General features: G+C 39.7%; 1 protein-coding gene across 8 annotated transcripts in view; it reads left to right on the top strand.

Moving 5' to 3' along the window:
- MARK3 (microtubule affinity regulating kinase 3) overlaps positions 1–15037 on the top strand; it is a 69604-nt gene that overhangs the window by 2030 nt on the left and 52537 nt on the right. For 4 of the 8 annotated variants that reach the window (XM_081192050.1, XM_081192048.1, XM_081192046.1 and 1 more), the window contains exon 2: positions 11691–11729. The exons of the other annotated variants lie outside the window; for them this stretch is intronic. In XM_081192050.1, coding sequence (XP_081048176.1) covers positions 11691–11729 — 39 coding nt within the window. The remainder of the gene's footprint in view (positions 1–11690; positions 11730–15037) is intronic. 8 annotated transcript variants of the gene reach the window in all.

Below are 15037 nucleotides of genomic sequence, written 5' to 3'. Positions count from 1 at the left end.
CCATTGATACAGGACTGAAGACACAAGTGACAAATCTGTGTGTGCTGCTTATCAGATAGCCAGTTTTACTGTAAACTTAAGAATCTCTGATAGGCTCCAAGAAAGAAGGCATTTTATTTGTCTCATTTATGAATTGCCTCCCACAAAAGATCCCAAAGCAGTTAAACAATTAAAAATATATAAAAACAATTTCAAGTTCAGTACACCTATCTAGATGGGAATAAAAATCTCCATTTAAAAGGCTTGTTGGAAAAGGAAGATCTTCAATAGGCTCCATCCACTGTTGAGAAAAATATACTTAGATGCATATTTTTTGTTGTATGTGTGTTAGCTGGCCTATTCATTGTGATTGACTGAGGATACTTGCAACAAGCTTAGATACAGAGGTGGAAAATATGCTTAGCGGAACAATTGTTGCATTGTCAAGTCTCTGGATTTATTGACATAGTAGAGAAAACTTCTCTATTCTTTGTTTACTTTAATTTCCAGATTATAAAAAGAACTAAAGACTATATTCAGCCAGAGTTAATTAAGTAATTCAATTATAGAATCTTTGTGGACTTCATTCCAGGCCTCCAGAGTTGTCTTTTAGGGAAAATTGTCCTGTGTTGGACACTTCTGTAGTTCATTGTCAGTCTTGAGGTTTATTCAGTAGGTTTGATCCCTTAACTCTTTTACTAACTGGATCACTCTAGTATCAGCAAGTTCATCAGGCTTAGAAGTATTTGGTGGGAAACTGTCTTAATAGCATTTTCCAGTGTGTATATTCAAGTTCTAGATTAGATAAATTCTTAAACTTATTGTGGATAGCCCATTTGTTAAAAATATAAAATTAAAGCAGTATGCTGTTAGATTTTTTGCTTAGTTGCATTGCCTCTTTGATCATGTCCCAGCTTGCAAACTAAGCTGAATTGGGTTGGTTGGTTTCGGAGGATGCACGTGGGTAGTAGTGAGTTTTAAAGTATCATTTATATTGAGGCCTGCACTTGACCATGCAAGTACTAGATTGCAGGAGGATCCTTAGCGTTAGATTACACAGCTCAGTGCTTCCTGGTTGCATTTTAAATTTGATAATTTAAATTTTACACCTGTAATTTCTTCAGGTTGAAAGAGTCTTCCATTACAAGTGTGGTGACAGTGCTTAGTGGGGGAACAGGTAGGTCATTGGTTCTCAAAGGATGTGGTTCACCACACTGGTGTGGCAGGATAGAATAGGAAGTGTGGCAGGAAGATTCAGTGACAATCATGAGTGATTCATGTTCTAATGTAGCTGCATTGTTTTATACATTCTGGATGTTCCATCATCATATTATAACAGTGTTTATCAAGCTTGAGTCCTCAGCTGTTGTTGGGCTATCACTCCCATCATCCCTGATCACTGGTCCTGCTAGTAAGGGATGATGGTAGTTGCAGTCCCAGGACCCAGGTTTGAGAAACACTGCATTATAAAGTAGTTGTGCACTTTGTTATGAATCAAGCACTGAATCAAGCACTGATAGTTGTGTCTTCCTTTATCTCCAATGTATTTTTTACCAATAAAAAATTAGGTGTGGCATGAGCAAATTTTCATTCTGAAAGTGTGTCCTAAAGAAAGAAAGAATGAAAACGGGGGCTTAGGACCCAAGAATTGGTTAGACTGCCTGCTCTCCTATATGTTTACCCCCCACCAATCTTTGAGGTCAGGTAGGACAACAGAGCTGTACTTGCTGATGGTGTGTTATGTAGCAACATGTGAGAAGGTGTCTTTTATAGTAGCACTCTGATGGTGGAAAGCCCTCCTCTTGCAGATTTGGGTCGTAAGTATTAGACACCATGTAAATACATTTTTAATTACTCAGGCATTTGTTTTGTTGACTGCAAGAGATTTTTGTTGCTCCCAAAGTGCTATAACAGAATTTGATCTATTTTTGTGCTTTACTTTTTTCTATTGCTTTGTTTTCGTATGTCCTTTACTCTAGGATTGATTTTAATGAAGAACAGATTATAAGCCACCTAAATAAATTATGAAATTGCTCTTTGGTTTAGTCATGCAACTGCCATCTGAATTTCTTTATACTAAATTTTTAAAGCTTATTTCTGTTACCTGGGAGGGATGTAATTGAGCCAATGCTGAACTTTCCAAGGTAGCAATCTACAACATTTATTGGCAAAGACAGATAATGTTTACTACAGTTTCGTATTAGTTTCTAGAAAAATGCTGAATGAGCATTGTTCTTGCCTGTGCTTGAAGTTGAACTATATTTAATTTTGAAGACATATCCTACAAGTCAGTGCAGAAGCCTATTTTTCTTTTGTAAAACCATTAGGCACAATGACATGCTCCAAAATCAATTTAAGCTTTACAAATATATATGAATGTCCAAAGACAGCCTTTGTGCTCTGAACTCAGATAGCTGATTCTGAATCTCATCTTGATTCTTGAATTCTGACATTTATGGCTACTTCATGTGAACTTAAGCCTTCAGTTTCTGCTTAGAGTTTATCTAGCTCAGATGTTGGGAACATTTGGCCCTCCAAATGTTGCTGAATGATAACTCCCATAAGCCCCAGCAAATATTAGCAGTAGCCAGAGATGATGGGACTTATGGTTCAGCAACAACTGGAGGCCCAAAGGTTCCCCACATCTGATACAGTTGCAGCTCTGAGATGTTGTGTGCTCCACTGTTAACGCTTCTTCACATACCAGCAACAGCCTGTCCCACATGTCCCGTCCTGTCAGAGACTGTAGCCTCTTGGGAATGTTCACACTTGGAGCTGGTTCACACATCATATTATCCCCTAGTTGCATGCTGATGCATGCTGCTCAGAAGTCCCTGAGTTGCCCTTCTCCTGCTTCTTCTACCATGCTAGGGAGGCAACACCCCAGAGGCTAGCTTTGTTATGTGTGAACTAGCACTTGTAGTTTGCTTCTGTTGAAGGATTGAGAGCCCAACATTTGTTCTTGGTTTAATGTAATCTTTGAGCCAGGCCTTCCTACAAACAGTAGCTTTGAGACAAGGAAATGGGCATCTTCATGGTTTTAACACATGATGTAGTGCATGGGTGTATGTAACTTGTGTGAAGTGATTATTGAGTTTTGTAGGTTAGATAATGTTAGAGTGTTAGAAACTCAGATATATAATCTAATCACCAAATGGCACCTTAAACCTAGTTTATAATCATCACCACAATGGAATCTCTAGGTACATCCCCCCTGTGAAGTTCGTTGTTGTTGTTCCTCATTTCATTTTTATCACTCTATATTTTAAAGAACAAATCTCAAAACAGTTTACAACACATTCAAACATAAAATAAAACAATCCAAATAAAACAAGTTCAAGCTTCTAGGAAAATATTTCAGATCCTTTCTAGGTGCTTTCCCCAGTCACCAACCTGGCATCCAGAGATGTGGTCGCTATTGGACCTGCACCAGTCGCAAAATGTGCATGGTACCTAGCTAATTTCTGACACTTTTTGCAAGACTGGCTTTATTTAATGCTGAAAATTAACGCTCAGTGGCATTTGAAGCTGTCTTTACACTACTTCTCCAGCAGAAAATTGGATTGCTTTAATTTAAAAAATAATAATAATATTGAGGTAGTTCAGGAGTGGCTCTGTAAGCTGACTTGGAAAGCATTGTTCTAAGGGGGAGGAACTCCTAATGCTTTCTGTTTGAATTGCATTTTTCTGGGTGCTATTTACAGGAGAGCCAGTGTGGTGTAGTGGTTAAGAGCAGTAGATTCGTAATCTGGTGAACCGGGTTCGCGTCTCCGCTCCTCCACATGCAGCTGCTGGGTGACCTTGGGCTAGTCACACTTCTCTGAAGTCTCTCAGCCCCACTCACCTCACAGAGTGTTTGTTGTGGGGGAGGAAGGGAAAGGAGACTGTTAGCCGCTTTGAGACTCCTTCGGGTAGTGATAAAGCAGGATATCAAATCCAAAATCCAAATCCAGGAACACAGGAAACAGCCGTAGCAAGTCAGACCACTCCTCCATGTAGCTCAGAAGAATCTCTGCTTCCTGGTAGTGTCTCTCTAGGATTTCAAGTGGGGTCCTCTCTCAGCATTACTCAGAGATGCCAGGGATTGATCTTGGGAACTTCTTCACACAAAGCAGATTCTTTACCCAGAGCTACAGTCCATCCTTTGTTTGTATTTCTAGACTACCCATCATCCCATAGGAAGTACTATCAAGGTTCCTGGAAGATATTACACGTTTTGTTCAGTCATTTTGAAGGCATATTTATGGTGTGAAATGAAACCCATTTTCTGTACGGTCCGCCTGTACAGTGGCCTTGAGGATGTCATAGTGAATTCTGCTATAATAGCTGATCAATGAAAAGATACTGCATTGCCTTTGCTAATAGGTCTGTTTATATAGCCTGTTCCGTTCTGTAGTAACACTTTTTACATCAGCAGTGGGCATTGCTATGAAGTCTGGTCCACATATCTGCTGCTGGGCTGTGCATCGCTACTCTTTTCACAGTATGGTCTTACACATTTTTATGTGGAGGTAAATTCCACTGTGTTCATTATTCCCTGGTTAGTTTGCACAGTATTGTGCCATCAGTCAGAGACATATACCTGGAACTGCACTGTGGAATCAGAGATTGTGGCCATTCTTATCTTACAAAATATGCATACTTTGATAATCTGAATATGGATCTGCACATTTTAGATCACTTGGTATGTATATCCTTGGTTATTTCAAGGCAACGGAATAATTGAGGTGGTATTATGTATCCCTCTTAGATTTTGAGTTTGACCTTTACGATACTGAACTCCCAAAGCTCCTATTATAGCTAGCCTTGGGGATCAAATCTGTAAGTGAACTTTTTGGCCAAAAATTGACTATTTAAAAATAGCACGACACTGAATCACAGGATAAAAATCTGAACAGGGGCTTTCCAACATCAATCTCAGATCTTTGACCATTGGGTGTCCTTCTGGCTTCATACATAATTACTAACAATAGCTATATGGGAATTGGACTTAGTATGCAGTTTTATTGATGATTCAGGCTTGACTACATCTTGCTCTTCAGCTGCTATATTTACACTTCAGTGCTGAGGTCAGTAAAAACTTCTTTTGATCAGTGAACAAAGTCAGTGTGACTTGGATGATATAGTAAATCTCAGGTGCATGCTACAGATTCTTCCTTTTCTTAAAAACAGAATCCATTCTGAATGTTCCTGCACTACAATAAAGCTGTTGTGCTATTACTGGATAATTCCTTATTCTGGATGTGTCACTTCTTTCTAGTCCACCCCCCCCCCACACACACTTTATGCACCTTTATCTTTTTATTTTGTGATTAAATCTAATGCCACCTTCATATAGGCACCCAGATATTTGGGGTTATGCTGTTGCACGGCTCTAGCATTAAATTTGTGTCTTCCATAACTAATAGCAGCTAGGTTGTACTCATTATTAATAAGATCACATTAATACAGCATTCTTGTGGCCCAAACTAATGATTACTTCTGCTTACGTAACTAAGCAGGAGCTGAGAAAATAATAGTGCAAGTGAGAGGCTGAATTTTGGCATTTTAATAGTCCTTGGCCTTAAAGGCCTTAAACTCTTTTGGCTGCCAGGCTGTTCCCATTTCTAGCTCCTTGGCATGATGATGCCCGGCTTTGTCAGTCTTCCCCAGTCTGCAGGTTGGCTGCAGATGGGATTCTATATTTAGAGTATGTGTGCTTGCCTTTGACCTACACGGTTAAACTGTATGTGAAATGCAGTTACACTGACACATGAAAATGTTACAGTAAGAAGAACTCTGTTGATCACATATGCTGGTGATCCAGTGAGTCATGTAGGCCTTGACAGAGCAATATTGTTAGCTTTCTATTGGCTACTTAATGCACTACTGTCCTTGAATTATGCCCTTCTTGTAGGTTTAATAATTTCGCACTAGTTGCATTTGAAGGCTTGATTTGTTAGGGTGTACTTTTTAATGTGGAGGAAAAATTGGGATATGTTTTAAGGCGGTCATGGTATTTCTCGTAAAGATTATACTTTGTCTGCTGTCAACTTTTAAAACTGATTATTATTTGGCAGGTATACCTGGCCAATCAGTTTAACAGTCTTAGGAACTGTATGATTGGGAAGGAGAAGAAGCTAGTAGCCAAGAGAACATAAAGGATTGCCTTTGCACAATGAAATATTTTATCATTTAAATTGGAGTGTGACTTTTGGTTACAATCTTCTGGCTGTCCTGTTGTCTAGCTCTTACACAAAATCGACCTTGCATTCAGTTCCCATTGAAGTAGAGCACAGTTGCTCAAGGTGTTTAACTGCAAAATATGTTCCCTTGAATCTATTTTTAGGGACTGGATTGTTTACAAAAGAACACTTGCCCCATCCCCAGGATTTAACACCATATGAAAGTGATTTTGTATAAAATAATGGAAATTGTAAAATCATTTAATGTGTGTAAAAGAGCAAAGGCTGCACAGATTCTCTATTAGTAAAAGTTTTCACTGTGATTACATGATTATGGTAGACATGTTGCACTTGATGTCTAATATATTCATAACAAACCAAGTGCTTTGTGGCTTCTGTGTTAATTCACTTGCAGAAGTCCCACATGGTTAAAACAACCTTGCAGAAAATGAGCATGTGAAAATGAGTATAGGAACAGAAATATAAATTTGGGCAAAGCCACAGTCCACAGAAGACCACAAGTTCTTTACTTACAAAATCTTACCAATGCTTTATCCATCAGTTTTTGCTGACCTCTTAAAAACTATCCACAGCCTTCCCCAAACCTTTTGGAGGGACCTTGCATAGACTGAAATCAGTGTTCAAAATTAGCCAGGCGCCAGGCACATTTTGCGACTGGCACAGGTCCAATTGCAACCATATGGAGATGGATGCTGGGTTGGCGACTGGGGAAAGCATGATGTCACTTAGAGAAGGATCTGAAATATTTTCCTTGAAGCTTGAATTTGTTATCATAGAATCATAGAGTTGGAAGAGACCACAAGGGCCATCGAGTCCAACCCCCTGCCAAGCAGGAAACACCATCAGAGCACTCCTGACATATGGTTGTCAAGCCTCTGCTTAAAGACCTCCAAAGAAGGAGACTCCACCACACTCCTTGGCAGCAAATTCCACTGTCGAACAGCTCTTACTGTCAGGAAGTTCTTCCTAATGTTTAGGTGGATTCTTCTTTCTTGTAGTTTGGATCCATTGCTCCGTGTCCGCTTCTCTGGAGCAGCAGAAAACAACCTTTCTCCCTCCTCTATGTGACATCCTTTTATATATTTGAACATGGCTATCATATCACCCCTTAACCTCCTCTTCTCCAGGCTAAACATGCCCAGCTCCCTTAGCCGTTCCTCATAAGGCATCGTTTCCAGGCCTTTGACCATTTTGACCATCCACAAAGCTCCCAGTTTGGTGTCATCTGCAAATTTGATCAGGATGCCCTTGAGTCCATCATTCAAGTCGTTGATAAAGATGTTGAATAAGACCGGGCCCAAGACAGAACCCTGTGGCACCCCACTAGTCACTCTTCTCCAGGATGAAGAGGAACCATTGATGAGCACCCTTTGGGTTCGGTCAGTCAGCCAGTTACAAATCCACTGAGTGGTAGCATAGTCAAGACCGCATTTTACCAGCTTCTTTACAAGAATATCATGGGGCACCTTGTCAAATGCCTTGCTGAAATCAAGGTAGGCTACATCCACTGCATTCCCTTCATCTACCAGGCTTGTAGATTTTGTTCTGCATTGTTGTATTTGATGTTTTAATGTGTTGCCATCCACTTTGAGATTTGTTCTTTAAAATATAAAGTGGTATAGAAAATAATAATAATAATGTAGTCCATTGCAACAAACAAACAAACAAATGAAAACAGCGCCTAGACATTCCATTGTGGAGACTGTAACCCAGGTTTAAGGCACCATTTGGCAATTAGATTATATATCTAATATATATATAGAGAGAGAGAGTGTGTGTGTGTGTGTGTCCCCTTGAATTCAGTACATCTTGCTTCTGTCTGCACTAGCCATAGGCTGAGCTGCTCTAAATTCATAGAAGCCAAGAGGATGAGTTGGGGACTTCAAGGGTAAGTGGATGAAATAAGATAGAAGGTGAGGCTGAGTGTCAAGGCCTTAAGGACAAAAGGCAGCCTGAAAGAATATCAAAGCTGGAACAGTACTACTGAGATTGAATTTTTCTATACAGTATAGCAAAGACCCTGTTCAAGGACAGTTTGTATCATTTTATGAACTTGTTCTACTATCCCAGCATCACTGTGTATTCATGATATGAAGTGAAAATAGGTTTCCTTTAGCTGTTCTATAACTAGCTACATTAGGAAACAGAATTCTAAAAAAGGTTGGGATTTCAAATACATTTGTAATTTTGCTAGTTTTTAAACAATAGTTTTGGCAAGAATGTAACAGATTACACCTAATTGTATTTGGTGCACCCGAGAGTGATTATTTGCATTCTTTGTTGCCCAGCAAATTCTAAATAGCAACTGTTGAAACTAGGAAGAGTTGAACAATTTGCACTCTGAAGTAGGTTTTATTTTCTTTAAGTGAAGAAAATGCATTTAAAACATTAGGGTTTGTTGAACATAAGAAAGTAGTTCTGTAACTATTGTTGAATATAGTTGACAGTTCTCAGTTACCGTATTTTTCGCTCTATAACACGCACCCGACCATAACACACATGTAGTTTTTAGAGGAGGAAAATCCGTAGGCATGCCACCCGTAGGCATTTCCTCCATAACACGCACAGACATTTCCCCTTACTTTCTAGGAGGAAAAAAGTGAGTGTTATGGTGCAAAAAATACGGTATGTGTACACTTCCATTCACACTCCAAACACTATGGAGCACTGTGTTGTGAATAATACATAGACTGAAATGCAGCTCACAGTGTTAGAAGTTGAGCTCAGGCTGGTTTAGGACAGGGCTCCCAAGTTTGAGTCTCCAACCGTTTTTGGACTACAACTCCCATTATCGCTAGCTAGTAGGACCAAGTAGTCAGGGGTGATGGGAACTGTAGTCCAAAAACAGCTGGAGACCATGGTCCAGAGCTTAACAGTAGTGTTTATTTTATTCTCCTAATGACCTGCCATGCCATATCATTTTTTGAAAGTTAAATTATAAATTTGAAAATGCCATTAGGCTGACCTAGAAAAATCTCGTACTGATCTGAGTCACCTCCAAAACCCATGATAGCCACGGCCAGCAGTTGAAGGAGGTATACAACCTTCAAGATAGCATGTTCTCTCTCAGGATCAGTTAAACAATCACAGTCTTTCTCTCCCCACCCCCAAAGTATTTACCCAGGCTCTTATTCCACTAGTTAGTGCACTTAATCCTTACCAGTGCTTGGTCTGGCATGAAACTTGTACGGTAGCTGTGCATTATTTCAAAGTTATGGAATTATTCTGGGAAGAGGGGAAACTACAAACAAGCTGTTACCTGCATACATTTTGTTATTATTAATTAATTAAAATGTGTGCAGATGAACAGATATGGCCCTCTTTTGTTCAGAGAGTCTTCTGAGTATTCTGACACAGGATTGCACTATATTCTTTAACTTCCGTATCCTCCTTGATCAATGATAACCTTCTGGCAGGCAGACTCCCTTAAGCCTCAAAAATTACTCTTGCTTCAGATGTTACTTTGTTCCTATCTCCCCCTCAACATGAGATTGACAACAATAAATATATGGTGGGGGGAAACGGGTTCCCATTTGGCTTAATGGAGCAGATGGGGGGGCATGGGGAGAAAATAGGAGATGGAGGAGAAATTCCATTGCATAAGTGGAAATCTTTTTGCTAACGGAACTGCTTTGTTAGATATCACTCAGGGTGTTCATGTGTTAAATTATGTGGATTTGCGGGGTGTGTGTGTGTGTGTGTGTGTGTGGAGGTTTTAGTGTGGAGCAGGAGTCAGTATGGGCAGGGTATTTGTGGGTCTTGCTGCATGGGATGGGGCTCTGTAGTGCACGTAGCAGTGTTTAAAATTAGCCAGGCGTATTTTGCACCTATTGGCCACTTGCAACCAAGTGAAGATGCCTGGGTGCCAAGATGGCACATGACATCTCAACCCATCTGGAGGTGCGTGTCTGGAGATCATTGGATCTTGACTATTTTCACACACTAATACAACATCCTGTAGAGTTCTATCAGTTATATTTTATCTGCACAATCAGAATGAATTTCAGGAACCAAAATGCTTTTTTTGTGCAGTCGTTACAGTTATGAACAATTTTATAATTAATTGTTGTAGCTTGACTTCACTTACCCACCCCACTGCCCAGGAATATTCCTATCTTATGAATGGCCTGTGTCACCATTAAGAAAGAGAGGTAGGAATAGGCCAATATATATGTGGACTGTCCCTGGATAAAGTGACTTTCCTTATTTAAATTCTCAAAGTTCTTAACCTAACTCAAGGTTGCCATATGAACTAACCAGATGTTTAACCAATCACAGGCAGGCATTCCTTTGAAAAATAGGACCTTAGAGCGGCTTTGCCCCAAAATGGCAACTAGACATTCTGCTTTGGCGATAAATGTGAAAAATAATGTATGCAAAGTTTCAAGTTAAGTAGCCCAACAGATGTCATTTCTGTATGCTGTGGAATGACAGAACCTTGTTTTTGATGCTCCTGTAATAGAGATGCTTGACTACTCGAATGCTGTTGAGCACAAATACTTGGGTGTTTCTGATCTGAAATTTAACATATTCCCTTTATTGTATTCTATTTCCAAATCAAACACATTTAAAGAATTCCCAAGAAATAGTGATGTTGTTGGTTGGATGGGGGGGCACAATTCCCTTTTCTAGAGAGATCACTTCCCACCTATTGACTCACGACAGCATCTCTCTGGATGGAGCAGGTTGCTGCCTACACAACTCCCTGTCTAGACTACAGAACATGGGTGTAGCCAGGCTTTTTATTGTGGGGGCATGCTTGGGGGGGCAGAACCTTATATTTGTATTGATTTAGGGGAGGAGCAGCTGCCCCTACCCGCTCCCCCCCCCCCCCCCGCCCGGCTATGCCCATGCTACAGAAGTGTGTTCATGCAGTTAGGGAAGGGAATTGTGTAGAGTGCAAATACAGATTATGTGGTAGGGTAAAACTGAAGGCATGTAAGATGTATCCTCAATTACTCCTGCACACTTGCTCTTAAGGTTTATTGCTTTATAATTTAATTATGTACTGCTATCTGCTATCTGGGATCCAGAGATATATCTTAATGATGATTCTTTTTACTATAGCTGAAATATTTCATAGATAGGTTTAGGCTGCTGTGCATTATTCAACTTGAACATAGGAATTATTTCTGTTGCCTTTCGTGCTTAGGTAAGCATTTGCACTTACAACTTCCCTGCAGAATACAATAAATAGAGGTTTCTTTAAATAAACTAATTCTTCTAAGCATGCACACGGTTTATATTATAAGATTTTTTCCCCTTCAGTGGGTGTAAAATTTCATATGACAGGTTTTTCATTTTCAGGTTACTTTTTTAGAATAGTCAGTAATGAAATTTTTAACTGGTTGTTCTTTGAGTTGCTGCTAATGTTTGCAATGTGTTAACTTTTTTGCAATATGTACAAATTGAAAGTTGGCACAAGTATCTCCTTAAAATTCCAACACCACACTTCCCAGGTTTTATTTTTGTTCATTTTTCTTTTCTTTTCTTGCTTTCCTTCATGCTTATTTCTTAATGGGAAAGGATGCCGGAACATCAGTAGGGGAAAGCTTTTCTGAAAAGGTGGGTTATAAATTTTGTTCAAAAAGCTGGCTTGTTTCTGCCTTTTTTCTATGTATGCATGTGACGCAATTTATTTCTCTCTCCTTAGTTTGCTGCTTTATTCCTGTCCTTCCAGAAGATAAGATCTTGCTCAGTCGCTGACAAGGAAGTAGCTTGTGAAATCACAAACCCTGTCCATAAGCATTTTGTAGACTTTTAAAAGTTTTTTAAACTGGAGAAGGCAGTGACTCCCATCACAAGGACAAAATCTACGCCCCTTCTTGCTTTGTCAGGATAGTTTCGTTCAAGCAGGGCTTGTCAGCTTTTATCTGTGCTACTTTCTTCCTGTATACTGCTGACTTCTCAGTGGCTGCCAGCTCTTAAATCAGATTCTGGATCAATTTTCCACAATGAAGGATTTGAATACACATAAATGAAGGCTTGACTATTTCTATTAAAAAATAAAAAGATTTCCTCTTCTTGTTTTCTGACCTGTACTGTGCCCTGTTCCGTATTTTGACTTTGAGCACTGCAGAGGTTTTGGTGGGATATCCAAATGGCACCACCATTATCTTATGTGGTGGGCAGCTTTTGCCTATTTAATGGTACCCCAAAATCTGTTACTTGAGAAGTAAATCCTAAGCTGCCTCATTGTGTCTATTGGTAGGGAGCCCTGAAGTGGGCTGCCCAGGAACACAACATAGTCTTCATGCAATGATGTTTCTAGGGTTTACTTTTCCACTAGCTTTTGATCCATTGGCTTCTTCACTTGGCATTGAAATACAGAGAACTCAACACAAAGTTTCAGCCTCTGAACAAAGACTGCTGATTATATTGCACACATTATGTAACACTCTGTGTTGGTTTTTTTATTAGTTCTTGAGGCCCTCCCACTGCTTCCATCAGTAATTAAAAACCAAAGCTCTGCATCTGATGGAAGGATAAGATGGTTGGGTCAGGGCCCATCAGGTTGGAAGTGATGGATAAAATGATGTAAGGATAATGGGGAGAAAAGATAAATGAGATGGGGTGGCATTTGGATATAAATTGTGAAGTATGTTGGAAAAGATAGAAGAAAAATGAAAATAGAATGGCTGAAGACTGAAGCGAGGAAATGAGAAAATGTGGTTTCTAAAGGGAAGTGAACTCTTCGCATGGTTTTACATTTTATCACCTTTATGTGCTAGTTTACCATATTTTTCCACAGAGCCTTTCACCTTGTTGAGGCATTCTCAGGCACAGGACTAAAGAAAAAATGCTGTAAAAGTCTCAAAACAACACCATATTTTCTCTTTATGAACAGTGTAGGAGAACCTGTTGTGTGTGCACAACCTAAAGCTGCTTGTCTAGGTTATTTAGAACCTTGTAAAATAATTATTTCGAATTCAGAAGGAATGCTACTGTTCATGCACAACATACTTGATGTTTAGAATGAGAGGGATTAAATTCATCTTACATTGGCTGCAAGTTCTTTTTCACTTTGTTTTGCCAGCTGATAGTCTTTGAGGTGTTTTTGGCAAGATGCCACAACTACTAAACTAAAATGAAGTCTCTACAGTTGTCTTGGTGGCCAATATTTACTGCCAATGAGATGATCCTTAACATAGTAGAAACTAGAAGTGCATCAGATTTGAATGAATCCCAAAGCAGTAACTGAAATAGGGCACCCCAGACAGATTTGTGGCTTGTCCAGGACAAAGCAAGAGCTTTCAGAAGCATCTTGAGCTAAAATATGGATCTTGAAGTGATCTGGGGCAATTCAGAGATACGGATGTGTAAAAAAGCCGTGCATTGTATCTGCAAAGTTTTAAACATTTTGACCCAAGCTTGCCCTATAAGAAAAGCAGGTGGGTGGTAGGAGGGAGAGCTCTTTTGTCAATGACAGGACTAATTTAAGGGGGTTAGGTTTTATTCAATGAAAACATCCCATTGGCCCAAGGACTTACACACAAAAACTTCCTCTCTGCTCTCCCTGTGCCTCATGGCCCTCCAGATCTGCTTTGAGTGGCGGAACCTCCAGAACAGATTGGTGGGGGGGAGGTTGAGAGGGAGGCAAGCAGTGCTGTGCAAGATAAGTTCTTGTGTGAATGGGCTGGCTTCTCTACTCTAGATATAAGCCAGTGATTTTACCAAAGCTTTTTAATCACACCTCTTTAGCAAAGGGCTTTTGGTTAGTGCACACCCTTAGTAGAAAGTGCTGTGCACTTTGAGTGTAGAGAAACAATTTTGGTGCATGCTTGTAAGGTAACCATATCACAGTTTGCTTATTTCGTCTAGCTACTTGGACCAGAATGTCTTCTCAATGACCTGGTCATTTTTCTCATCTTCTTTTTCCCTTCCTGTGTGTGTGTGTGTGTGTGTGTGTGTGTGTGTGTGTACACAGATGCACATCCCATAAATGTCAGAGCAAATAGGCCAGTTTAGGCTTTGCCAAGCGCTACATCATCCTGTACATTTGCCACTTCCCCTTTAAAAACAAATAGAACACGACACACCATTTCAGTTGTCTTGCCATTCAAAACCTTCTGCTACTTTGTTTGTGCGTCAGTCACTTCATACATTTTCACACACTTCTTCAGTACTTAATTTCCCTTTCTTTGGGACTTAATAGTGAAAAAGGCAGAATGAAGAAGCTTTTGTTATCACTGTAGGTGTGGCTATTCTATGCATTTCTACGTGTTACTCAGTTGGCTTTTTATAGCAGTTGGCTTACGTTATTATATTTCTTTATCATTTCTTATACGTTAGCACTTCTGCTACTTCAGATTAAGCAATTTTAGTGGCAAGACCTTTAAAAATTGTGATAGAATTAGATAATTCAGCTATGGTCCTCTGGATGAAGACTATAGTTGGCATCATTGATGTTACTGAGTTTGTCTAAAACTATTGCCTGCAGTTCATCATGTCCTTGTCTTGCAGTTAACAATGTAGAAAATTCTAGGGAACTCTTTTTATACCCTAAGCAATGTTTTTGTAGATATTATTAGTAACATATTTTAAAGAAGATTAGAAAAGAGATTTGGTGAAAAATGTAGGAAGTTGCTCACTACTGCATCAGGCCCTTGATTCACCTAGCAATTGTCTTCTCCAGGTTTAGCCAACATGTCAATGTCCTCCAGCAGTTGTTTGACTCCCAGCACCCTGCCAGTGGTCAGGGATGATGGGTGTTGTAGTCCAACAGCATCTGGAGAGCATGATGTTGGCTACCTCTGGTCTACACAGGCTCTCTAGGTTGTCAAATAGATGTTTTGCAGCCATATCAGGAGATACCAGGAATTGAACCTGGAACTTCCTGCATTTGAGAGATGTGCTCTGCTACTGAGCTACAG

This window comes from Podarcis bocagei (assembly GCF_964188305.1).
Source record: "Podarcis bocagei genome assembly, chromosome: 1".
Taxonomy (NCBI): domain Eukaryota; kingdom Metazoa; phylum Chordata; class Lepidosauria; order Squamata; family Lacertidae; genus Podarcis; species Podarcis bocagei.
This window is presented reverse-complemented; position numbering and strand designations above follow the sequence as displayed.